This window comes from Pristiophorus japonicus, chromosome 3 (assembly GCF_044704955.1).
Source record: "Pristiophorus japonicus isolate sPriJap1 chromosome 3, sPriJap1.hap1, whole genome shotgun sequence".
NCBI lineage: Eukaryota > Metazoa > Chordata > Chondrichthyes > Pristiophoridae > Pristiophorus > Pristiophorus japonicus.
This window is the reverse complement of record NC_091979.1, coordinates 3,580,029-3,607,004: the sequence shown is the minus strand read 5'-3', so window position 1 is coordinate 3,607,004 and position 26,976 is coordinate 3,580,029. Positions and strand designations below refer to the sequence as shown.

Here is a 26,976-nt window from a genome sequence, read left to right as displayed (position 1 = left end):
GACTCTCACTGGGGTACAGTCCCACACACACTGACTCTCACTGGGGTACTGTCCCACACACACTGACTCTCACTGGGGTACAGTCCCACACGCACTGACTCTCACTGGGGTACAGTCCCACACACACTGACTCTCACTGGGGTACAGTCCCACACACACTGACTCTCACTGGGGTACTGTCCCACACACACTGACTCTCACTGGGGTACAGTCCCACACACACTGACTCTCACTGGGGTACAGTCCCACACACACTGACTCTCACTGGGGTACAGTCCCACACACACTGACTCTCACTGGGGTACAGTCCCACACACACTGACTCTCACTGGGGTACAGTCCCACACACACTGACTCTCACTGGGGTACAGTCCCACACACACTGACTCTCACTGGGGTACAGTCCCACACACACTGACTCTCACTGGGGTACAGTCCCACACACTGACTCTCACTGGGGTACAGTCCCACATACACTGACTCTCACTGGGGTACATTCCCACACACACTGACTCTCACTGGGGTACAGTCCCACACACACTGACTCTCACTGGGGTACAGTCCCACACACACTGACTCTCACTGGGGTACAGTCCCACACACACTGACTCTCACTGGGGTACAGTCCCACACACTGACTCTCACTGGGGTACAGTCCCACATACACTGACTCTCACTGGGGTACAGTCCCACACACACTGACTCTCACTGGGGTACAGTCCCACATACACTGACTCTCACTGGGGTACAGTCCCACATACACTGACTCTCACTGGGGTACAGTCCCACACACACTGACTCTCACTGGGGTACAGTCCCACATACACTGACTCTCACTGGGGTATAGTCCCACACACACTGACTCTCACTGGGGTACAGTCCCACATACACTGACTCTCACTGGGGTACAGTCCCACATACACTGACTCTCACTGGGGTACAGTCCCACATACACTGACTCTCACTGGGGTACAGTCCCACACACACTGACTCTCACTGGGGTACAGTCCCACACACACTGACTCTCACTGGGGTACAGTCCCACATACACTGACTCTCACTGGGATACAGTCCCACACACACTGACTCTCACTGGGGTACAGTCCCACGCACACTGACTCTCACTGGGGTACAGTCCCACACACACTGACTCTCACTGGGGTACAGTCCCACACACACTGACTCTCACTGGGGTACAGTCCCACACACACTGACTCTCACTGGGGTACAGTCCCACACACACTGACTCTCACTGGGGTACAGTCCCACACACAATGACTCTCACTGGGGTACGGGTCCCACACACACTGACTCTCACTGGGGTACAGTCCCACACACACTGACTCTCACTGGGGTACAGTCCCACACACACTGACTCTCACTGGGGTACAGTCCCACACACACTGACTCTCACTGGGGTACAGTCCCACACACACTGACTCTCACTGGGGTACAGTCCCACGCACACTGACTCTCACTGGGTTACAGTCCCACACACACTGACTCTCACTGGGGTACAGTCCCACACACACTGACTCTCACTGGGGTACAGTCCCACACACACTGACTCTCACTGGGGTACAGTCCCACACACACTGACTCTCACTGGGGTACAGTCCCACGCACACTGACTCTCACTGGGTTACAGTCCCACACACACTGACTCTCACTGGGGTACAGTCCCACACACACTGACTCTCACTGGGGTACAGTCCCACACACACTGACTCTCACTGGGGTACAGTCCCACACACACTGACTCTCACTGGGGTACGGGTCCCACACACACTGACTCTCACTGGGGTACAGTCCCACACACTGACTCTCACTGGGGTAAGGGTCCCACACACACTGACTCTCACTGGGGTACAGACCCACACACACTGACTCTCACTGGGGTACAGCCCCACACACACTGACTCTCACTGGGGTACAGACCCACACACACTGACTCTCACTGGGGTACAGACCCACACACACTGACTCTCACTGGGGTACAGCCCCACACACACTGACTCTCACTGGGGTACAGACCCACACACACTGACTCTCACTGGGGTACAGACCCACACACACTGACTCTCACTGGGGTACAGTCCCACACACACTGACTCTCACTGGGGTACAGTTCCACAGAGTCTGGCAAGATCTTTGGTGCCTCCCGCACAGGTCGAATAGCCCGATTGATGACAGGACCGATGGCACCAGCTGGCGAAAGCAGCAGACTGTATCTTGTGGGCTCAGCATCGGCCGGCAGTGAGAACTGCGTCACGATGCTGGCCCTCAGTCCGTGACATTATCGAAATGCAAACAGCACGCGAGTCTGCTTTCTCTTCAGCAGTGATGTATTGCTGAGCTGTGGGAAAGGCTTCGCGTGGATCAAATAGACGATCTGTCTACTCGTAATCAGTCTAGCACTTGATTATAGTGAGGAGCCTCGGTCAAATGCCATCTCTCAGGAAAACACTATCATTTTCATTTTAATCTGCTGAGAAATCTGTGTGTCCTTTTTATAGACACTGCAAGTGTCTGTGTGTAACCAGAGAACGGTGCCTGTGGTCCTCGGTTTACACACTGGCCTCCCAAACCAGGCTGGGTGCACGTGCAACTCAACCTGCTCACCGGGCACACACAATCCGGGGTAGACAAAGACACAACCGTCTCACAGGACCTGCCCTCTCACCGAGTCTCCCATTTCCCTCGCCTCTCCTCAGGTCATGTCCCTCCTAACTTCCAAACCACCGCCTTACTCAACTCTCCCACCGACCTTCACTCTGATAAACCAAGAGGCATCACACCGTTACCGACTCAAACTCACTCGTACCCATGGCCTCAAACTGTGGGACCCCTCCCCTCCCTCCATCTACCCTCAAACTGTGGGACCGTTCCCTCCCTCCATCTACCCTCAAACTGTGGGACCCCTCCCCTCCCTCGGTCGACCCTCAAACTGTGGGGCGGCTCCCCTCCCTCAGCCTCCCCTCAAACTGTGGGACCCCTCCCCTCCCTCGGTCTACCCTCAAACTGTGGGACCCCTCCCCTCCCTCCATCTACCCTCAAACTGTGGGACCCCTCCCCTCCCTCAGCCTCCCCTCAAACTGTGGGACCCCTCCCCTCCCTCAGCCTCCCCTCAAACTGTGGGACCCCTCCCCTCCCTCCATCTACCCTCAAACTGTGGGACCCCTCCCCTCCCTCGGTCTACCCTCAAACTGTGGGACCCCTCCCCTCCCTCAGCCTCCCCTCAAACTGTGGGACCCCTCCCCTCCCTCGGTCGACCCTCAAACTGTGGGACCCCTCCCCTCCCTCAGCGTCCCCTCAAACTGTGGAAGTCATCTCTCTCCACCCAGCTTCTCAGCACATGCCTCAATTAATTCTCCCTCCAGAAACATATCTGGCCCTTAGCTCACATTTACACTGGGCCCTTCAGTGTTCTTCGCTGGGAACTTGTTCCACAAACTTGATTCCCCTTTGGGTAACCAACGTACTGCCACTTCCCTTCTCACACCTCACTCCCTGATTTCCAACCTGTGACCCTGGGATTCGGACCGTTGCCCCTCAGGGAGCTGAGGTGTAACGAGGACAGGAGAGGGTCCAAGCAGGAAGGTAGCCTCAAACGGTCAAAACAGAACACACACAATCCTTGATAAAGTCATCCACTGCGGGTCTTGCCGACCGCATTGCCGTGGTGACAGGCTTGTAACTGATATCACAATCCCACCAGTACCAGTTGCATAAATCAGCTCCCCTTCCACTTAGTTCCTTGTGTCAGCGTGCGGTGATTTTGTGCCTGAAAACAGGTCTGTGTGGCGTGTTGGGTGAGCGAGTGTGGGATACGTTCAGCTGATAATTCGCCAACATGAGCACTTCATGTCATCACAAGAGCTGGCTTATATACAGGTCTCCTTCCCAGCTCCCCTACAATCCCTCTTGCCAAAAACACAACGTTTCCATGGCTGCTGTGTGCCAATCCACCGGCAGGATCGGCACACCAGCGTCAGTGTCCTCGGCCAGGCCAACATCGCCAGCATCGAAGCACTGACCACACTCGACCAGCTCCGCTGGGCAGGCCACATCATCCGCAACCCGATACTCGACACAAAAAGCAAGCGCTCTACTCTGAACTCCTTCACGGCAAGCGAGCCCCAGGTGGGCAGGGGAAACGTTACAGGGACACCCTCAAAGCCTCCCTGATAAAGTGCAACATCCCCACCGACATCTGGGAGTCCCTGGCCAAAGACCAGACCGCCCTAAGTGGAGGGAGAGCATCTGGGAGGGCGCTGAGCACCTCGAGTCTCGTCGTCAGGAGCAAGTTGAAGCCAAGCGCAGGCAGCGGAAGGAGTGCACGACAACCCAGGCCCCACACCCAGCCTATCCCTCAACCACTGTCTGGCCCACCTGTGACAGGGACCGTATTGGGCTCATCGGTCACCAGAGAACTCATTCATGTGGAAGCAAGTCTTCCTCAACTCCGAGGGACGGCCTGAGAGTGCACCATGTCTAAACATCATCATCACAGGCAGTCCCTCGGAATCGAGGAAGACTTGCTTCCACTCTTAGAATGAGTCCTTAGGTGACTGAACAGTCCAATATGGGAACCACAGTCCCTGTCACAGGTGGGACAGACAGTGGTTGAGGGAAGGGGAGGGTGGGACTGGTTTGCCGCACGCTCCTTCCGCTGCCTGCGCTTGGTTTCTGCATGCTCTCGGCGACAAGACTCGAGGTGCTCAGCGCCCTCCCGGATGCTCTTCCTCCACTTAGGGCGGTCTTTGGCCAGGGACTCCCAGGTGTCGGTGGGGATGTTGCACTTTATCAGGGAGGCTTTGAGGGTGTCCCTGTAACGTTTCCTCTGCCCACCTTTGGCTCGTTTGCCGTGAAGGAGTTCCGAGTAGAGCGCTTGCTTAGGGAATCTCGTGTCTGGGGACATGCGGACAATGTGGCCCTGCCCAGTGGAGCTGGTCGAGTGTGGTCAGTGCTTCGATGCTGGGGATGTTGGCCTGGTCGAGGACGCGTCTGTCCTCCCAGGGGATTTGTAGGATCTTGTGGAGACATCGTTGGTGGTATTTCTCCAGCGACTTGAGGTGCCGACTGCATATGTCTAAACAATTACAACAACAACAACTTGCAACGAATGCTCCCTTGTCTGGGTGCATGGTCCCTTTAACTGGCTGAGCGGCTCATGCAGATTTTCGCACATTCGGGTTATCTTCCATTGGGAGGCGTTGATCGGCCTACGCAGGTCCTCCAGAGCATAGCGCGAAGGTACCATCTTTCACATCGTAAAACGCCCCAAGGTGCATGACACACACGGAATCAGAGAAAAATTGACAATGAGCGGGATATTAGACGGGGTGACTAAAAGCTGAGCCAAGGGAGTGTCTTAAAAGGAAAGAGAGAGGTATAAAGACGGAGAGGTTTAGGGAGATAATTCCGGAGCTCGGGGCCCAGGCAGGTGAAGGCACGGCCACCGATGGTGGGGAAAAGACATGGCCTCCGACCCTTCACCTTTCATAAACTTAGGCTCATCCTAACTCACACCCAATCCCACTCACCCATCACCCCCTGTGCTCACTGACCCGTGTCCTAACTCGCACCCAGTCCCACTCACCCATCACCCCCTGTGCTCACTGCCCCGTGTCCTAACTCACACCCAGTCCCACTCACCCATCACCCCCTGTGCTCACTGACCCGTGTCCTAACTCGCACCCAGTCCCACTCACCCATCACCCCCTGTGCTCACTACCCCGTGTCCTAACTCACACCCAGTCCCGCTCACCCATCACCCCCTGTGCCCCGTGTCCTAACTCGCACCCAGTCCCACTCACCCATCACCCCCTGTGCTCACTGCCCCATGTCCTAACTCGCACCCAGTCCCACTCACCCATCACCCCCTGTGCTCACTGACCCCGTGTCCTAACTCGCACCCAGTCCCACCCACCCATCACCCCCTGTGCTCACTGCCCCGTGTCCTAACTCACACCCAGTCCCACCCACCCATCACCCCCTGTGCCCCATGTCCTAACTCGCACCCAGTCCCACTCACCCATCACCCCCTGTGCTCACTGCCCCGTGTCCTAACTCACACCCAGTCCCACTCACCCATCACCCCCTGTGCTCACTGCCCCGTGTCCTAACTCACACCCAGTCCCACCCACCCATCACCCCCTGTGCTCACTGCCCCGTGTCCTAACTCACACCCAGTCCCACTCACCCATCACCCCCTGTGCTCACTGACCCGTGTCCTAGCTCACACCCAGTCCCACCCACCCATCACCCCCTGTGCTCACTGCCCCGTGTCCTAGCTCACACCCAGTCCCGCTCACCCATCACCCCCTGTGCCCTGTGTCCTAACTCACACCCAGTCCCACTCACCCATCACCCCCTGTGCTCACTGACCCCGTGTCCTAGCTCACACCCAGTCCCGCTCACCCATCACCCCCTGTGCCCTGTGTCCTAACTCGCACCGAGTCCTGCTCACCCATCACCCCCTGTGCTCACTGACCCGTGTCCTAACTCGCACCCAGTCCCGCTCACCCATCACCCCATGTGCTCACTGACCCGTGTCCTAACTCGCACCCCTGTGCTCGCTGACCCGTGTCCTAACTCGCACCAAGTCCTGCTCACCCATCGCCCCCTGTGCTCGCTGCCCCGTGTCCTAACTCGCACCATGTCCCGCTCACCCATCACCCCCTGTGCTCACTGACCTACATTGGTTCCTGGTCCAGCAAAGCCTGCTTTATAAAAGGCTCATCCTTGTTTTCAAATCCCTCCATGGCTTCGCCCCTCCCTATCTCTATGATCTCCTCCAGCCCCACAACCCCCGAGATCGCTGCGTTCCTCCAATTCTGGCCTCCTGAGCCTCCCGGAAGTTAATCGCTCCACCATCGGAGACCGTGCCTGGGCACGAAACCGTGCGCTCCCTGCTCCTTTAAGACCCTTTTTAAACCCCACCTCTCTGACCTGTCCTGATGTAGCTTTCCTTGTGATGTCTCCATCTGTGGCTCGATGTCAACGACTCTCTGTGTGAATGGCCTTGGGTGGTTTTATGAGGTTAAAGTTGCTCTATCAATGCACAGTGCTGTTCGTACGCTGTGCTGTATCTGCCGTGGGAGTGTTTTGATGTGTGAAGCTCAGTGTGACGTGCAGCAACAGACCAGCTTGAGGCCTACCTTGTATTTTCTCAGGAGCAAAGGAGAAAATTAACTCGATCTTTGAGTATTCGGGGAATCTGTCATCTGTGAGAGAAGATGAAAAAGATGTATAGTAATCAGTCAGGGGCTGTGACACAGCGGCTGATGTCGCTACACAAAGCTGTTGGACCGGCCCATTCCAAACCTTCCCTTTCTTGTTCATCACTCTTTCTTGGCAGACAGGAAGCAAAGAGTAGGAGTAAATGGGTACTTTTCAGAATGGCAGGCAGTGACTAGTGGGGTACCGCAAGGTTCTGTGCTGGGGCCCCAGCTGTTTACATTGTACATTAATGATTTAGACGAGGGGATTAAATGTAGTATCTCCAAATTTGCGGATGACACTAAGTTGGGTGGCAGTGTGAGCTGCGAGGAGGATGCTGTGAGGCTGCAGAGTGACTTGGATAGGTTAGGTGAGTGGGCAAATGCATGGCAGATGAAGTATAATGTGGATAAAAGTGAGGTTATCCACTTTGGTGGTAAAAACAGAGAGACAGACTATTATCTGAATGGTGACAGATTAGGAAAAGGAGAGGTGCAACGAGACCTGGGTATCATGGTACATCAGCCATTGAAGGTTGGCATGCAGGTATAGCAGGCGGTTAAGAAAGCAAATGGCATGTTGGCCTTCATAGCGAGGGGATTTGAGTACAGGGGCAGGGAGGTGTTGCTACAGTTGTACAGGGCCTTGGTGAGGCCACACCTGGAGTATTGTGTACAGTTTTGGTCTCCTAACCTGAGGAAGGACATTCTTGCTATTGAGGGAGTGCAGCGAAGGTTCACCAGACTGATACCCGGGATGGCGGGACTGACATATCAAGAAAGACTGGATCAACTGGGCTTGTATTCACTGGTGTTCAGAAGAATGAGAGGGGATCTCATAGATTTCCCCTCTCTCTAACCCAGGGGTCACTGGGCAGTGATCAGGAACAGGAACCCTGGCTGATTTGCCTTCTGTAACCCAGGGGTCACTGGGCAGTGATCAGGAGCAGGAACCCTGGCTGATTTCCCCTGTTTCTAACCCAGGGGTCACTGGACGGGGATCAGGAGCAGGAACCATGGCTAATTTCCCCTCTCTCTAACCCAGGGGTCACTGGGCGGGGATCAGGAGCAGGAACCCTGGCTGATTTCCCCTCTCTCTAACCCAGGGGTCACTGGGCAGTGATCAGGAGCAAGAACCCTGGCTAATTTCCCCTCTCTCTAACCCAGGGGTCACTGGGCAGTGATCAGGAGCAGGAACCCTGGCTGATTTCCCCTCTCTCTAACCCAGGGGTCACTGGGCAGTGATCAGGAGCAGAAACCCTGGCTGATTTCCCCTCTCTCTAACCCAGGGGTCACTGGGCAGTGATCAGGAGCAGGAACCCTGGCTGATTTCCCTCTCTCTCTAACCCAGGGGTCACTGGGCAGTGATCAGGAGCAGGAACCCTGGCTGATTTCCCCCTCTCTCTAACCCAGGGGTCACTGAGCGGGGATCAGGAGCAGGAACCCTGGCTGATTTCCCCTCTCTCTAACCCAGGGGTCACTGGGCAGTGATCAGGAGCAGGAACCCTGGCTGATTTCCCCTCTCTCTAACCCAGGGGTCACTGAGCGGGGATCAGGAGCAGGAACCCTGGCTGATTTCCCCTCTCTCTAACCCAGGGGTCACTGGGCAGGGATCAGGAGCAGGAACCCTGGCTGATTTGCCTTCTGTAACCCGGGGGTGAAGACGGTCACCTTCCAGTTGTCTCGCCAGCTGAGCCGAGCTCACTCAGACCAGGCCTGGGATGGAGCCTGGGCCCTCCCTTGCTCTGTGCGTGGAGCTCAGGACCACCCTCTGAGCCTAAGGGAGCCCGCAGCGAGCGCCGGCAATTCGCAGTTCAGAACATGTCAAACATGTAACAGTTCAAGAGCCTTTCGGCTCATTTTAGCTTTTTTAAAAATACGTGACCTTTAATATGTGCAGTGCATCAGACTGGCATCACTGGCAAACAGCACCTGCCGTTTGATCAGAATTAGACGCGAGCAAATCCTGCTCGGTTGTGAGAGGGAATGGTCTATGTTTCTATGACACCTTCCAGGGGTCCCGGTATTCAACAGGTCTGTAATCAGAGCGCCTTGGCTTGTGAAAGGCATCAAAGGACAAGGACTAACTGCTTGGCTTAGTGATAACAAGACACAGGCTGCTCGCTTACTATTTAAGCCTTTGCGCGATAAGTACATCCATGGAGGTTAATGAGGTGCTAAAATTTGTCTTAGTGACGCCTGGGTTAGAGAGGGGAAATCAGCCAGGGTTCCTGCTCCTGATCACTGTCCAGTGACCCCTGGGTTAGAGAGAGGGGAAATCAGCCAGGGTTCCTGCTCCTGATCACTGCCCAGTGACCCCTGGGTTAGAGAGTGGGGAAATCAGCCAGGGTTCCTGCTCCTGATCCCCGCCCAGTGACCCCTGGGTTAGAGAGAGGGGAAATCAGCCAGAGTTCCTGTTCCTGATCACTGCCCAGTGATCCCTGGGTCAGAGAGAGAGGGGGAAATCAGCCAGGGTTCCTGTTCCTGATCACTGCCCAGTGACCCCTGGGTTAGAGAGAGAGGAAATCAGCCAGGGTTCCTGCTCCTGATCACTGCCCAGTGACCCCTGGGTTAGAGAGAGAGGGGGAACTCAGCCAGGATTACTGCTCCTGATCACTGCCCAGTGACCCCTGGGTTAGGGAGGGGAAAAAGAATGAACACCCATTTATTTAACACCTTTCACCACCTCTGGACGTCCCAAAGTCGCTTTACAGCCAATGAAGTACTTTTGGAGTGCAGTCACTGTTGTAATGTGGGAAACGCAGCAGCCAATTTGCGCACAGCAAGCTCCCACACACAGCACTGTGATAATGACCGGATAATTTGCATTAGTGATGCTGGTTGAGGGTAAATATTGGGCAGGATACTGGGGAGAACTCCGTTACTCAACTTTGAAATAGTGCCCTGTGATCTTTTACATCTACGTGAGGGGACAGACAGGGTCTCGTTGAACCCACGACCTTCTGAGTCCGAGGCGAGAGAGTGCTGCCCACTGACCCACGGCTGGCATCTGAAGATGAAGCTTGGCTGGGACCCTCCCTCCATGATTGAAAATCCTGCCAACACTCATCGCCTGGACTCGCACATGGAGAAGGTCAGAGGTGGGTCAGTGATGTTCGAGCTTGACCCCGCTGATCCCGGGCCTGTTCTGATAATGGGGTGAAATGAAAGTGCCTTCAGCCTCCCTGCTGTGTGCAGGCAGCTGACCATCTGAGAACTCGCCAAGTCCCTCAGTGCAGCAAGTGTTCCTGACCCTCGACCCTGAATGGCCCCATTGGCCGCCCCTCAGTCCCTATCTAACCAACTCATTCCGGTCCCTCCCACTCGGCTTTGGTTGTGTGTCAGTGGCCTTCCCCGGTAAACCCCTCCCTCCCCGCTGTTTGTGACATTTTATCACCCCACAGACCTCCAGGCTAATGCAGATAGGTTCTTTGCTTCACGGGTTCCTTGCTTAAGGATTCATAGCAACACATTGATAAAGGGATCAAGGGGTATGGAGAGAAAGCAGGAAAGGGGTACTGAGGTGAATGATCAGCCATGATCTTATTGAATGGTGGTGCAGGCTCGAAGGGCCGAATGGCCTACTCCTGCACCTATTTTCTATGTTTCTATGTTAAGAACTAGTTGGTTTAGAAACAAAGGTTTGACAATCGCACTACACATTACCAGACAGTAAGAGTTTCTATAGGTACATAAAAAGGAAAAGAGTGGCTAAAGTAAATGTTGGTCCCTTAGAGGACGAGACTGGGGAATTAATAATGGGACCAGGGAAATGGCAGAGACTCTGAACAAATATTTTGTATCGGTCTTCATGGTAGAAGACACTAAAAATATCCCAATAGTGGATAATCAAGGGGCTATAGGTAGGGAGGAAGTTAATACAATCACTATCACTAATGAAGTAGTACTCAGTAAGATAATGGGACTAAAGGCAGATAAATCCCCTGGACCTGATGGCTCGTGTCCTAGGGTCTTAAGAGAAGTAGCAGCAGGGATTGTGGATGCATTGGTTGTAATTTACCAAAATTCTATGGATTCTGGGGAGGTCCCAGCAGATTGGAAAACTGCAAATGTAACCCCCCAATTTAAAAAAGGAGACAGAGAAAAAGCAGGAAACTATAGACCAGTTAGCCTAACATCTGTGGTTGGGAAAATGTTGGAGTCCATTATTAAAGAAGCAGTAGCAGGACATTTGGAAAAGCAAAATTCGGTCAGGCAGAGTCAGCATGGATTTATGAAGGGGAAGTCATGTTTGACAAATTTGCTGGAGTTCTTTGAGGATGTAACGAACAGGGTGGATAAAGGGGAACCAGTGGATGTGGTGTATTTGGATTTCCAGAAGGCATTTGACAAAGTGCCACATAAAAGGTTACTGCACAAGAGAAAAGTTCACGGGGTTGGGGGTAATATATTAGCATGGATAGAGGATTGGCTAACTAACAGAAAACAGGGAGTCCGGATAAATGGTTCATTTTCCAATAACTAGTGGGGTGCCGCAGGGATCGGTGCTGGGACCTCAACTATTTACAATCTATATTAACGACTTGGATGAAGGGACCGAGTATAATGTGGACAAGTTTGCTGATGATAAAAGATGGGTGGGAAAGTAAATTGTGAGGAGGACACAAAAAATCTGCAAAGGGATATAGACAGGGTAAGTGAGTGGGCAAACATTTGGCAGATGAAGTATAATGTGGGAAACTGTGAGGTTATCCACTTGGGCAGAAAAAATAGAAAAGCAAATTATAATTTAAATTGCGAAAAATTACAAAGTGCTGCAGTACAGAGGGACCTGGGGGTCCTTGTGCATGAAACACAAAAAGTTAGTATGCAGGTACAGCAAGTGATCAGGAAGGCAAATGGAATGTTGGCATTTATTGCAAGGGGGATGGAGTATAAAAGCAGAGAAGTCCTGCTACAACTATATAGGGTATTGGTGAGGCCACACCTGGAGTACTGCGTACAGTTTTGGTCTCTGTATTTAAGGAAGGATATACTTGCATTGGAGGCTGTTCAGAGAAGATTCACTCGGTTGATTCCGGAGATGAGGGAGTTGACTTATGAGGAAAAGTTGAGCAGGTTGGGCCTCTATTCATTGGAGTTCAGAAGAATGAGAGATGATCTTATCGAAACATATAAGATAATGAGGGGGCTCGACAAGGTGGATGCAGAGAGGATGTTTCCACTCATAGGGGAAACTAAAACTAGGGGACAAAGTCTCAGAATAAGGGGCCGCCCATTTAAAACTGAGATGAGGAGGAATTTCTTCTCTCAGAGGGTTGTAAATCTGTGGAATTCTCTGCCCCAGAGAGCTGTGGAGGCTGGGTCATTGAATATATTTAAGGTGGAGATAGACAGTTTCTTGAATGATAAGGGAATAAGGGGTTACGGGGAGCGGGCAGGGAAGTGGAGCTGAGTCCATGAACGGATCAGTCATGATCGTATTAAATGGTGGAGCAGGCTCGAGGGGCCGAATGGCCGACTCCTGTTCCTATTTCTAATGTTCTTATCTACCAGTTCATCCAATAGGCTCACAACCACATGCCTGATCGTAAATGATTTAGATGAAATTGACTGGGTTTTATTGAGTTTTGTGAACATCACGTGACTGGCTAACCCATTCTCAATACAATGACTCTACAACGCTTTAAATTATACAATGGAACCAAGTGCCCCCTTGTTAAAGGGACACAACAACTAGAAACTGCAAACTAACCAAACATGTTGAAGAAAACCTTACAAATCAAATTAAGATTTGGTTGCCGGGGGCGATGATGCACTCCAGTCCCTCCGGCGCCCACCTCTCGCGGAAGGCCGCGAGCGTACCGGTGGACACCGCGTGCTCCATCTCCAGGGACACCCTGGCTCGGATGTAACCGCGGAAGAGAGGCAGGCAGTCAGGCTGAACGACCCCCTCGACTGCCCGCTGCCAGGACCGGCTGATGGCCCACTTGGCCAGGCCCAGGAGCAGTCCCACGAGGAGGCCTTCCGACCTGCCCGCTCCCCTCCGCACAGGGTGCCCAAAGATCAGGAGTGTGGGACTGAAGTGCAACCAGAATTTGAGGAGCAGCCCCTTCAAATATTGGAACAGGTTCTGCAACCTCACACACTCAGTAAAAACATCGAACATGGAATCCTCCAGACCGCAGAAATTGCAGGCGGCCTGGGAGCCCGTGAACCGACTTAAAAACTGATTGTACGGGACTGCTCCGTGCACCACCCTCCAGGCCAAGTCCCCAATAAATAGAGGGAGGACTCCCACATAGAGAGCACTCCTCCGGACGGCAAGATGGTGCGCCATGGCGTGTCCGGACGGCAGACGAGGATGGCAAGGTGGAGAATGTGCAGGAGCAGCCCGTACAGGAATCTCCTCCTTGTCCGCACATCTCCAACAGGGGCCAGCACGGGTCCATCATTCCATACGCAAGGTCCGATCCCGCCCTTCACTAGTCGCCCTTTATTCCTGTATCCCTCAATCATACCCACCCACCCACTCTCTCCCCATATCCCCCCAACCCCACCCACTCTCTCCCCATATCCCCCAAACCCACGTACATATAATTTTACCAGATCTCACAACACCATAACTCATTCAGTTCACCCAGATGCACTGAGATGAATTCGAACATCACCACTGATGACTCCGAAAGTGAATCTTAATAAGACATCTGTCACAGCCAATGAAGTAATTAAAAAATGAATATCATATCCATTAATAAATTAATAGCACCACCTTTAATAAATAAATAATATCACCTTTAATAAACGACAAACGTCACCTTTAATAACCGAAGAACATCTCCTTCAATAAATGTTTGTCAACAATGTGAATAAATGAATGACATCACCTTTAAAGGCATCATCGAGATCCTGTTTGCCAAACACCACACCAAGATCATGGATTGCACACGTGTGGAACTGAACCCGGAACACGATTTCTCTGCTTGGGCTCTGGTACTTCTTGTGGTAACACTTCAGCTACACGGGACAGAAACAGATACAAACAGGACGTTGGATTTAGGATTGAAGTATTTTTGAAATTCCGTAATGATCCTCGGGATAAGCACAGTGAGTGCTCAACAGCTGTCCCTGAGCTCAGCAAGCTCCTTTCCTGGTATTCGTTACTGACTGACCCTCGATAGTGCGGCCCCTCACTGTGTGACTGACCCTCGATAGTGCGGCCCCTCACTGTGTGACTGACTGACCCTCGATAGTGCGGCCCTTCACTGTGTGACTGACTGACCCTCGATAGTGCGGCCCCTCACTGTGTGACTGACTGACCCTCGATAGTGCGGCCTCTCACTGTGTGACCGACCCTCGATAGTGCGGCCCCTCACTGTGTGACTGACCCTCGATAGTGCGGCCCCTCACTGTGTGGCTGACCCTCGATAGTGCGGCCCCTCACTGTGTGACTGACTGACCCTCGATAGTGCGGCCCCTCACTGTGTGACTGATTGACCCTCGATAGTGCGGCCCCTCACAGAGTGACTGACCCTCGATAGTGCGGCCCCTCACTGTGTGACTGACCCTCGATAGTGCGGCCCCTCACTGTGTGACTGACTGACCCTCGATAGTGCGGCCCCTCACTGTGTGACTGACTGACCCTCGATAGTGCGGCCCCTCACTGTGTGACTGACCCTCGCTAGTGCGGCCCCTCACTGTGTGACTGACCCTCGATAGTGCGACCCCTCACTGTGTGACTGACTGACCCTCGATAGTGCGGCCCCTCACTGTGTGACTGACTGACCCTCGATAGAGCGGCCCCTCACTGTGTGACTGACCCTCGCTAGTGCGGCCCCTCACTGTGTGACTGACCCTCGATAGTGCGACCCCTCACTGTGTGACTGACTGACCCTCGATAGTGCGGCCCCTCACTGTGTGACTGACCCTCGATAGTGCGGCCCCTCACTGTGTGACTGACCCTCGATAGTGCGGCCCCTCACTGTGTGACTGACCCTCGATAGTGCGGCCCCTCACTGTGTGACTGACCCTCGATAGTGCGGCCCCTCACTGTGTGACTGACTGACCCTCGATAGTGCGGCCCCTCATTGTGTGACTGACTGACCCTTGATAGTGCGGCCCCTCACTGTGTGACTGACTGACCCTCGATAGTGCGGCCCCTCACTGTGTCACTGAGCCTCGATAGTGCGGCCCCCTCACTGTGTGACTGACTGACCCTCGATAGTGCGGCCCCTCACTGTGTGACTGACCCTCGATAGTGCGGCCCCTCACTGTGTGACTGACCCTCGATAGTGCGGCCCTCACTGTGTGACTGACCCTCGATAGTGCGGCCCCTCACTGTGTGACTGACCCTCGATAGTGCGGCGCCTCACTGTGTGACTGACCCTCGATAGTGCGGCCCCACACTGTGTGACTGACCCTCGATAGTGCGGCCCCTCACTGTGTGACTGACCTTCGATAGTGCGGCCCCTCACTGTGTGACTGACCCTCGATAGTGCGGCCCCTCACTATGTGACTGACTGATCCTCGATAGTGCGGCCCCTCACTATGTGACTGACTGACCCTCGATAGTGCGGCCCCTCACTGTGTGACTGACTGACCCTCGATAGTGCGGCCCCTCACTGTGTGACGGACCCTCGATAGTGCGGCCCCTCACTGTGTGACTGACCCTCGATAGTGCGGCCCCTCACTATGTGACTGACTGACCCTCGATAGTGCGTCTCCTCACTGTGTGACTGACCCTCGATAGTGCGGCCCCTCACTGTGTGACTGACCCTCGATAGTGCGGCCCCTCACTGTGTGACTGACCCTCGATAGTGCGGCCCCTCACTGTGTGACTGACCCTCGATAGTGCGGTCCCTCACTGTGTGACTGACTGACCCTCGATAGTGCGGCCCCTCACTGTGTGACTGACTGACCCTCGATAGTGCGGCCCCTCACTGTGTGACTGACTGACCCTCGATAGTGCGGCCCCCTCACTGTGTGACTGACTGACCCTCGATAGTGCGGCCCCTCACTGTGTGACTGACTGACCCTCGATAGTACGGCCCCTCACTGTGTGACTGAGCCTCGATAGTGCGGCCCCCTCACTGAGTGACTGCCTGACCCTCGATAGTGCGGCCCCTCACTGTGTGACTGACTGACCCTCGATAGTGCGGCCCCTCACTGTGTGACTGACCCTCGATAGTGCGGCCCTCACTGTGTGACTGACCCTCGATAGTGCGGCCCCTCACTGTGTGACTGACCCTCGATAGTGCGGCCCTCACTGTGTGACTGACCCTCGATAGTGCGGCCCCTCACTGTGTGACTGACTGACCCTCGATAGTGCGGCCCCTCACTGTGTGACTGACCCTCGATAGTGCGGCCCCTCACTGTGTTACTGACCCTCGATAGTGCGGCCCCTCATGGTGTGACTGACTGACCCTCGATAGTGCGGCCCCTCACTGTGTGACTGACCCTCGATAGTGCGGCCACTCACTGTGTGACTGACTGACCCTCGATAGTGCGGCCCCTCACTGTGTGACTGACTGACCCTCGATAGTGCGGCCCCCTCACTGTGTGACTGACCCTCGATAGTGCGGCCCCTCACTGTGTGACTGACTGACCCTCGATAGTGCGGCCCCTCACTGTGTGACTGACTGACCCTCGATAGTGCGGCCCCTCACTGTGTGACTGACTGACCCTCGATAGTGCGGCCCCTCACTGTGTGACTGACCCTCGATAGTGCGGCCCCTCACTGTGTGACTGACCCTCGATAGTGCGGCCCCTCACTGTGTGACTGACCCTCGATAGTGCGGCCCCTCACTGTGTGACTGACTGACCCTCGATAGTGTGGCCCCCTCACTGTGTGACTGACCCTCGATAGTGCGGCCCCTCACTGTGTGACTGACCCTCGATAGTGCGGCCCCTCACTGTGTGACTGACCCTCGATAGTGCGGTCCCCTCACTGTGTGACTGACTGACCCTCGATAGTGCGGCCCCTCACTGTGTGACTGACTCTCGATAGTGCGGCCCCTCACTGTGTGACTGACCCTCGATAGTGCGGCCCCTCACTGTGTGACTGACCCTCAATAGTGCGGCCCCTCACTGTGTGACTGACCCTCGATAGTGTGGCCCCTCACTGTGTGACTGACCCTCGATAGTGCGGCCCCTCACTGTGTGACTGACCCTCGATAGTGCGGCCCCTCACTGTGTGACTGACTGACCCTCGACAGTGCGGCCCCTCACTGTGAAACTGACAGCTCAATGATGCATCGCTGTCGCACTTTGGCCAATTAACTGACCCCGTCATTCTGTGACTGACTGACATATTAACACTCCAGTGAGAGTCAGTGTGTGTGGGACTGTACCCCAGTGAGTGTCAGCGTTTGTGGGACTGTACCCCAGTTAGAGTCAGTGTGCGTGGGACCCGTACTCCAGTGAGAGTCAGTGTGTGTGGGACTGTACCCCAGTGAGAGTCAGTCTGTGTGGGACCCGTACCCCAGTGAGAGTCAGTGTTTGTGGGTCTGTACCCCAGTGAGAGTCAGTGTGTGTGGGTCTGTACCCCAGTGAGAGTCAGTGTGTGTGGGACCCGTACCCAAGTGAGAGTCAGTCTGTGTGGGACTGTACCCCACTGAGAGTCACTGTGTGTGGGACCCGTACCCCAGTGAGAGTCAGTGTGTGTGGGTCTGTACCCCAGTGAGAGTCAGTGTGTGTGGGACCCATACCCCAGTGAGAGTCAGTGTGTATGGAACTGTACCCCAGTGAGAGTCAGTGTGTGTGGGACTGTACCCCAGTGAGAGTCAGTGTGTGTGGAACTGTACCCCAGTGAGAGTCAGTGTGTGTGGGACCCGTACCCCAGTGAGAGTCAGTGTGTGTGGGACTGTACCCCAGTGAGAGTCAGTGTTTGTGGGACTGTACCCCAGTGAGAGTCAGTGTGTGTGGGACTGTACCCCAGTAAGAGTCAGTGTGTGTGGAAATGTCCCCCAGTGAGAGTCAGTGTGTGTGGTACTGTACCCCAATGAGAGTCAGTTGTGTGGGACTGTACCCCAGTGAGAGTCAGTGTGTGCGGGACTGTACGCCAGTGAGAGTCAGTGTGTGTGGGACTGTACCCCAGTGAGAGTCAGTGTGTGTGGTACTGTACCCCAGTGAGAGTCAGTGTGTGTGGGACTGTACCCCAGTGAGAGTCAGTGTGTGTGGGACCCGTACCCCAGTGAGAGTCAGTCTGTGTGGGACCCGTACCCCAGTGAGAGTCAGTGTGTGTGGGACTGTACCCCACTGAGAGTCAGTGTGTGTGGGACTGTACCCCAATGAGAGTCAGTGTGTATGGAACTGTACCCCAGTGAGAGTCAGTGTGTGTGGGACACGTACCCCAGTGAGGGTCAGTGTGTGTGGGACTGTACCCCAGTGAGAGTCAGTGTGTGTGGGACCCGTACCCTTGTGAGAGTCAGTGTGTGTGGGACTGTACCCCAGTGAGAGTCAGTGTGGTTTGGACTGTACCCCAGTGAGATTGTGTGTGTGGGACTGTACCCCAGTGAGAGTCAGTGTGTGTGTGACTGTACCCCAGTGAGAGTTAGTGTGTGTGGGACTGTACCCCAGTGAGAGTCAGTGTGTGTGGGACCCGTACCCCAGTGAGAGTCAGTGTGTGTGGGACTGTACCCCAGTGAGAGTTAGTGTGTGTGGGACTGTACCCCAGTGAGAGTCAGTCCATGTGGGTCCCGTACCTCAGTGAGTGTCAGTGTGTGTGGGTCTGTACCCCAGTGAGAGTCAGTGTGTGTGGGACCCGTACCCCAGTGAGAGTCAGTGTGTGTGGTACTGTACCCCAGTGAGAGTCAGTGTGTGTGGGACTGATGAAATGCATCCCAGGGTATTAAAAGAGATGGCGGAAGTTATAGCAGATGCATTCGTTATCATCTACCAAAATTCTCTGGACTCTGGGGAGGTACCAGCGGATTGGAAAGCAGCTAATGTAACGCCTCTGTTTAAAAAAGGGGGCAGACAAAAGGCAGGTAACTATAGGCCGGTTAGTTTAACATCTGTAGTGGGGAAAATGCTTGAAACTATCATTAAGGAAGAAATAGCGGGACATCTGGATAGGAATAATGCAATCAAGCAGACAAGCATGGATTCATGAAGGGGAAATCATGTTTAACTAATTTACTGGAATTCTTTGAGGATAAAACGAGTCAGAGGAAATGTATTAGCATGGATAGAGAATTGGTTGGCGAACAGAAAGCAGAGATTCCGGATAAATGGGTTCTTTTCGGGTTGGAAATCGGTGGTTAGTGGTGTGCCACAGGGATCGGTGCTGGGACCACAACTGTTTACAATATACATAGATGACCCGGAAGAGGGGACAGAGTGTAGTGTAACAAAATTTGCACATGACACAAAGATTAGTGGGAAAGCGGGTTGTGTAGAGGACACAGAGAGGCTGCAAAGAGCTTTAGATAGATTAAGCGAATGGGCTAAAGTTTGTCAGATGGAATACAATGTCGGAAAGTGTGAGGTCATCCACCTTGGGGGAAAAAAACAGTAAAAGGGAATATTATTTGAATGGGGAGAAATTACAACATGCTGCGGTGCAGAGGGACCTGGGGGTCCTTGTGCATGAAACTCTTTTTGGGAGTAAACAAAAAACATTAAACCGTGCCCCCCCGATCTGGGGGAAACACCAAACATTTACAGGCCCTTTTATTTTTTTGTGGTTTTTTTTGGCACAATAACATATTTTTTCTCCAAGTGGCCCCTATAAAAGGGGAGGGGGACACTAAAAGCACCGGCAATTAAAACAAATTAAACTTTAATACGCATGAATCCCAAAAAGTTAGTTTGCAGGTGCAGCAGGTAATCAGGAAGGCGAATGGAATGTTGGCCTTCATTGCGAGAGGGATGGAGTACAAAAGCAGGGAGGTCCTGCTGCAACTGTATAGGGTATTGGTGAGGCCGCACCTGGAGTACTGCATGCAGTTTTGGTCACCTTACTTAAGGAAGGATATACTGGCTTTGGAGGGGGTACAGAGACGATTCACTAGGCTGATTCCGGAGATGAGGGGGTTACCTTATGATGATAGATTGAGTAGACTGGGTCTTTACTCGTTGGAGTTCAGAAGGATGAGGGGTGATCTTATAGAAACATTTAAAATAATGAAAGGGATAGACAAGATAGAGGCAGAGAGGTTGTTTCCACTGGTCGGGGAGACTAGAACTAGGGGGCACAGCCTCAAAATACGGGGGAGCCAATTTAAAACCGAGTTGAGAAGGAATTTCTTCTCCCAGAGGGTTGTGAATCTGTGGAATTCTCTGCCCAAGGAAGCAGTTGAGGCTAGCTCATTGAATGTATTCAAGTCACAGATAGATAGATTTTTAACCAATAAGGGAATTAAGGGTTATGGGGAGCGGGCAGGTAAGTGGAACTGAGTCCACGGCCAGATCAGCCATGATATTGTTGAATGACGGAGCAGGCTCGAGGGGCTAGATGTCCTACTCCTGTTCCTAATTCTTATGTTCTTATGTTCTTATGTTCTTATGTTCTGTACCCCAGTGAGAATCACTGTGTGTGGAACTGTACCCCAGTGAGAGTCAGTTTACATGGCTGTAAATTTGGGAACATTGAAGACGATTTGGGGGATTTCTGATCCTACAATGATCACTTACCAGTATGTCTCCTTTCAGCATGAGTCCCGGCTCGATGGTGATGCAGATACTGGTCTGACCGTCGCCTGGGATGTTGCTGATGTATTTAATAAAACAGAGAAAACCAAATGGGTGACAACTTATATTTAAGGCGAGCCTATAACCTAATCAATCAACACATGGGAAGGTAGAGAACAGAACTTCGAGTGGTAGATGCTCGGAGAGTCACTCACTAGATTCCTGATGTGTACACTGGCTGCATGGTCTGGTAGATCTTCAGAAACGGCCGGCACCCTGGAGCACAGGAGGAGCAGCATTAGTGGTCAGCTGAGGAGTGAGAGAGAGTGACAGAGAGAGAGAGACAGAGACAGAGAGAGAAACAGTGCGAGTGAGAGAGAGCTGGTGAGACAGAGAGAGACAGTGACAGAGAGAGAGAGAGAGAGAGACAGAGACAGAGACAGAGAAACAGTGCGAGTAAGAGAGAGCTGGTGAGACAGAGAGAGACAGTGACAGAGAGAGAGAAAGAGACAGTGAGAGAGAGAGAGAGGGTGAGACAGAGAAAGTGATGGAGAGAGAGAGAAATAGTGACGAAGAGAGAGAGAAACAGAGAGCGTGTGACAGAGAAGAGGGAGAGTGACAGAGAAAGTGACAGAAAGAGAGAGAGTCAGAGAGTGGTGTAGAGGGAGATACAGAGAGGACAGAGAGACAAAGAGTGAGTGATGGAGAGAAAGACAGAGAGACAGACAGAGAGACAGTGAGAGAGACAGAGACAGAGAGATAGACAGAGAGACAGCTAGATATAGAGACAGGAAGTGAAAGAGAGAAGCAGACAGCAAGAGACAGAGAGAGAGAGAGAGAGACACAGAGAGAGAAAGAGAGAGAGAAACAGACAGAGAGAGACAGAGAGAGAGAGAGACTGAAACAGATAGAGAGAGATGCAGATTGAGGGAGAGAGAGAAGTAGACAAACAGGCAGGATGAAACAGTCTGCAATGTAAACATTACTTATCATCAAGAAAGGACGGTGGAGGAATCCATGAAATAATGACACGCAGTGGCACATAAACAGTTACACGTGGCTCAGGACAGTGAGGAAATGCTAGTTAAATGCCGGATGGACAGTGGTGAATCCTGCTCGCAATGACACAATCCAGCCGCCCTCTCCCAGCCCTGAGGACCTCTCCTGCAGGGGGAGGTGAGTGGGCAGGGAGCAGGTTAGTTTGGGTGTGTAAACGGCCTGCCCACACCCTCTCTCCCTCCCCACCACAAGTTCTGGTCCATAAGCTGCCCGTGAGGGACCAGGCGATTGGGTGAAAGGGATAATTCCATCTGCTAACATTCCTACGGACATTTCCACTGGCAGCCATTGTTCGAAAGGAACACTTCATTTCCTCAATTATGTTGCAAGTGATTCCGAGGTCAAAGACATAGACCACTCTCATCCACAGCATTGCACAAAGCGGCTTTGCTGTCTAGTGTGACTAACAACCAAGGTACTTCACAGGAGTGCGATTGGACATATTGACACCGAGCTAAAGAGACATTACGACGGGTGACTAAAAGCTAAATGTATTGGTTTTAAAGAGCGTCTAAAGGAGGTGTAAGAGTTTGATAGAGTTAAGTAGGGACTACTTTTGGGCAACTCTGTGGTCATCGCTGGCCAGACCGGCATTTATAGCCCGTCCCTAATTGCCCCGTGAGAAGGTGGTGGTGAGCCGCCTTCTTGAACTGCTGCAGTCCGTGTGGTGAAGGTGCTCCCACAGAGCTGTTAGGGAGGGAGCTCCAGGATTGTGACCCAGCGACGATGAAGGTACGGTGATATATTTCCCAGTCAGGATGGAGTGTGACTGGGAGGGGAACGTGGAGGTGGTGGTGTTCCCATGCACCTGTTACCCTTCTCATTCTAGCGGGTAGAGGTCGTGGGTTTGGGAGGTGCTGCCGAAGAAGCCTTGGCGAGTTGCTGCAGTGCATCATGTAGATGGTGCACACTGCAGCCAGGGGGCGCCGGTGGTGGAGGGAGTGAGTGTTGAGGGTGGTGGAGGGAGTGAGTGTTAGAGGTGGTGGAGGGAGTGAGTGTTGAGGGTGGGGGAGGGAGGGAGTGAGTGTTGAGGGTGGGGGAGGGAGGGAGTGAGTGTTGAGGGTGGGGGAGGGAGTGAGTGTTGAGGGTGGGGTAGGGAGTGAGTGTTGACAATGGGGGAGGGAGGAGTGAGTGCTGAGGGTGGGGGAGGGAATGAGTGTTGACAATGGGGGAGGGAGTGAGTGCTGAGGGTGGGGAAGGGAGTGAGTGTTGAGGGTGGGGGAGGGAGTGAGTGTTGACAATGGGGGAGGGAGTGAGTGCTGAGGGTGGGGGAGGGAGTGAGTGCTGAGGGTGGGGGAGGGAGTGAGTGTTGAGGGTGGGGGAGGGAATGAGTGTTGACAATGGGGGAGGGAGTGAGTGCTGAGGATGGGGGAGGGAGTGAGTGTTGAGGGTGGGGAAGGGAGGGAGTGAGTGTTGAGGGTGGGGGAGGGAGTGAGTGTTGAGGGTGGGGGAGGGAATGAGTGTTGACAATGGGGGAGGGAGTGAGTGCTGAGGATGGGGGAGGGAGTGAGTGTTGAGGGTGGGGGAGGGTGTGAGTGCTGAGGATGGGGGAGAGAGTGAGTGTTGACAACGGGATGGGAGTGAGTGCTGAGGGTGGGGGAGGGAGTGAGTGTTGAGGGTGGGGGAGGGAGTGAGTGCTGAGGATGGGGGAGGGAGTGAGTGTTGACAATGGGGGAGGGAGTGAGTGCTGAGGGTGGGGGAGGGAGTGAGTGCTGAGGGTGGGGAAGGGAGTGAGTGTTGAGGGTGGGGGAGGGAGTGAGTGTTGACAATGGGGGAGGGAGTGAGTGCTGAGGGTGGGGGAGGGAGTGAGTGCTGAGGGTGGGGGAGGGAGTGAGTGCTGAGGATGGGGGAGGGAGTGAGTGCTGAGGGTGGGGGAGGGAGTGAGTGGTGAGGGTGGGGGAGGGAGTGAGTGCTGAGGATGGGGGAGGGAGTGAGTGCTGAGGGTGGGGGAGGGAGTGAGTGGTGAGGGTGGGGGAGGGAGTGAGTGCTCAGGGTGGGGGAGGGAGTGAGTGTTGACAATGGGGGAGGGAGTGAGTGTTGAGGGTGGGGGAGGGAGGGAGTGAGTGTTGAGGGTGGGGGAGGGAGTGATTGTTGAGGGTGGGGGAGGGAGGGAGTGAGTGTTGAGGGTGGGGGAGGGAGTGAGTGTTGAGGGTGGGGGAGGGAGTGAGTGTTGAGGGTGGGGGAGGGAGTGAGTGTTGAGAGTGGGGGAGGGAATGAGTGTTGACAATGGGGGAGGGAGTGAGTGCTGAGGATGGGGGAGGGAGTGAGTGTTGACAATGGGGGAGGGAGTGAGTGCTGAGGGTGGGGGAGGGAGTGAGTGCTGAGGGTGGGGGAGGGAGTGAGTGCTGAGGGTGGGGGAGGGAGTGAGTGTTGAGGGTGGGGGAGGGAGTGAGTGTTGACAATGGGGAAGGGAGTGAGTGCTGAGGATGGGGGAGGGAGTGAGTGTTGAGAGTGGGGGAGGGAATGAGTGTTGACAATGGGGGAGGGAGTGGGTGCTGAGGATGGGGGAGGGAGTGAGTGTTGAGGGTGGGGGAGGGAGTGAGTGCTGAGGGTGGGGGAGGTATTGAGTTCTGAGGATGGGGGAGGGAGTGAGTGCTGAGGGTGGGGGAGGTATTGAGTTCTGAGGATTGGGGAGGGAGTGAGTGCTGAGGGTGGGGGACGGAGTGAATGCTGAGGGTGGGGGAGGGAGTGAGTGTTGACAATGGGGGAGGGAGTGAGTGCTGAGGGTGGGGGAGGGAGTGAGTTCTGAGGATGGGGGAGGGAGTGAGTGTTGAGGGTGGGGGAGGGAGTGAGTGCTGAGGGTGGGGGAGGGAGTGAGTGCTGAGGATGGGGGAGGGAGTGAGTGCTGAGGGTGGGGGACGGAGTGAGTGCTGAGGGTGGGGGAGGGAGTGAGTGCTGAGGATGGGGGAGGGAGTGAGTGCTGAGGGTGGGGGAGGGAGTGAGTGTTGACAATGGGGAAGGGAGTGAGTGCTGAGGATGGGGGAGGGAGTGAGTGTTGACAATGGGGGAGGGAGTGAGTGTTGAGGGTGGGGGAGGGAGGGAGTGAGTGTTGAGGGTGGGGGAGGGAGTGAGTGTTGAAGGTGGGGGAGGGAGGGAGTGAGTGTTGAGGGTGGGGGAGGGAGGGAGTGAGTGTTGAGGGTGGGGGAGGGAGTGAGTGTTGAGGGTGGGGGAGGGAGTGAGTGTTGAGGGTGGGGGAGGGAGGGAGTGAGTGTTGAGGGTGGGGGAGGGAGGGAGTGAGTGTTGAGGGTGGGGGAGGGAGGGAGTGTTGAGGGTGGGGGAGGGAGTGGGTGTTGAGGGTGGGGGAGGGAGGGAGTGAGTGTTGAGGGTGGGGGAGGGAGGGAGTGAGTGTTGAGGGTGGGGGAGGGAGGGAGTGAGTGTTGAGGGTGGGGGAGGGAGGGAGTGAGTGTTGAGGGTGGGGGAGGGAGGGAGTTCTGAGGATGGGGCAGGGAGTGAGTGGTGAGGGTGGGGGAGGGAGTGAGTGCTGAGGGTGGGGGAGGGAGTGAGTGCTGAGGATGGGGGAGGGAGTGAGTGCTGAGGGTGGGGGAGGGAGTGAGTGCTGAGGGTGGGGGAGGGAGTGAGTGTTGACAATGGGTGAGGGAGTGAGTGTTGAGGGTGGGGGAGGGAGGGAGTGAGTGTTGAGGGTGGGGGAGGGAGTGAGTGTTGAGGGTGGGGGAGGGAGGGAGTGAGTGTTGAGGGTGGGGGAGGGAGGGAGTGTTGAGGGTGGGGGAGGGAGTGAGTGTTGAGGGTGGGGGAGGGAGGGAGTGAGTGTTGAGGGTGGGGGAGGGAGGGAGTGAGTGTTGAGGGTGGGGGAGGGAGGGAGTGTTGAGGGTGGGGGAGGGAGTGAGTGTTGAGGGTGGGGGAGGGAGGGAGTGAGTGTTGAGGGTGGGGGAGGGAGGGAGGGAGTGTTGAGGGTGGGGGAGGGAGGGAGTGAGTGTTGAGGGTGGGGGAGGGAGGGAGTGAGTGTTGAGGGTGGGGGAGGGAGTGAGTGTTGAGGGTGGGGTAGGGAGTGAGTGTTGACAATGGGGGAGGGAGGAGTGAGTGCTGAGGGTGGGGGAGGGAATGAGTGTTGACAATGGGGGAGGGAGTGAGTGCTGAGGGTGGGGAAGGGAGTGAGTGTTGAGGGTGGGGGAGGGAGTGAGTGTTGACAATGGGGGAGGGAGTGAGTGCTGAGGGTGGGGGAGGGAGTGAGTGTTGAGGGTGGGGAGGGAGTGAGTGTTGAGGGTGGGGGAGGGAATGAGTGTTGACAATGGGGGAGGGAGTGAGTGCTGAGGATGGGGGAGGGAGTGAGTGTTGAGGGTGGGGGAGGGAGGGAGTGAGTGTTGAGGGTGGGGGAGGGAGTGAGTGTTGAGGGTGGGGGAGGGAATGAGTGTTGACAATGGGGGAGGGAGTGAGTGCTGAGGGTGGGGGAGGGAGTGAGTGTTGAGGGTGGGGGAGGGAGTGAGTGTTGACAATGGGGGAGGGAGTGAGTGTTGAGGGTGGGGGAGGGAATGAGTGTTGACAATGGGGGAGGGAGTGAGTGCTGAGGGTGGGGGAGGGAGTGAGTGCTGAGGATGGGGGAGGGAGTGAGTGTTGAGGGTGGGGGAGGGAATGAGTGTTGACAATGGGGGAGGGAGTGAGTGCTGAGGATGGGGGAGGGAGTGAGTGTTGAGGGTGGGGGAGGGAGCGAGTGCTGAGGGTGGGGGAGGGAATGAGTGCTGAGGGTGGGGGAGGGAGTGAGTGTTGACAATGGGGGAGGGAGTGAGTGCTCAGGGTGGGGGAGGGAGTGAGTGTTGACAATGGGGGAGGGAGTGAGTGCTGAGGATGGGGGAGGGAGTGAGTGTTGACAATGGGGGAGGGAGTGAGTGTTGAGGGTGGGGGAGGGAGGGAGTGAGTGTTGAGGGTGGGGGAGGGAGTGAGTGTTGAAGGTGGGGGAGGGAGGGAGTGAGTGTTGACGATGGGGGACGGAGTGAGTGTTGAGGGTGGGGGAGGGAGGGAGTGAGTGTTGAGGGTGGGGGAGGGAGGGAGTGAGTGTTGAGGGTGGGGGATGGAGTGAGTGTTGAGGGTGGGGGAGGGAGGGAGTGAGTGTTGAGGGTGGGGGAGGGAGGGAGTGAGTGTTGAGGGT

General features: G+C 54.8%; 1 protein-coding gene across 9 annotated transcripts in view; it reads right to left on the bottom strand.

Moving 5' to 3' along the window:
• LOC139259631 (tensin-1-like) overlaps positions 1-26,976 on the bottom strand; it is an 875,917-nt gene that overhangs the window by 173,107 nt on the left and 675,834 nt on the right. For all 9 annotated transcript variants that reach the window (XM_070875129.1, XM_070875131.1, XM_070875130.1 and 6 more), the window contains 4 exons: positions 21,032-21,092; positions 20,820-20,895; positions 14,072-14,201; positions 7,164-7,229 (listed from right to left, as the gene is read on the bottom strand). In XM_070875129.1, coding sequence (XP_070731230.1) covers positions 7,164-7,229; positions 14,072-14,201; positions 20,820-20,895; positions 21,032-21,092 — 333 coding nt within the window. The remainder of the gene's footprint in view (positions 1-7,163; positions 7,230-14,071; positions 14,202-20,819; positions 20,896-21,031; positions 21,093-26,976) is intronic.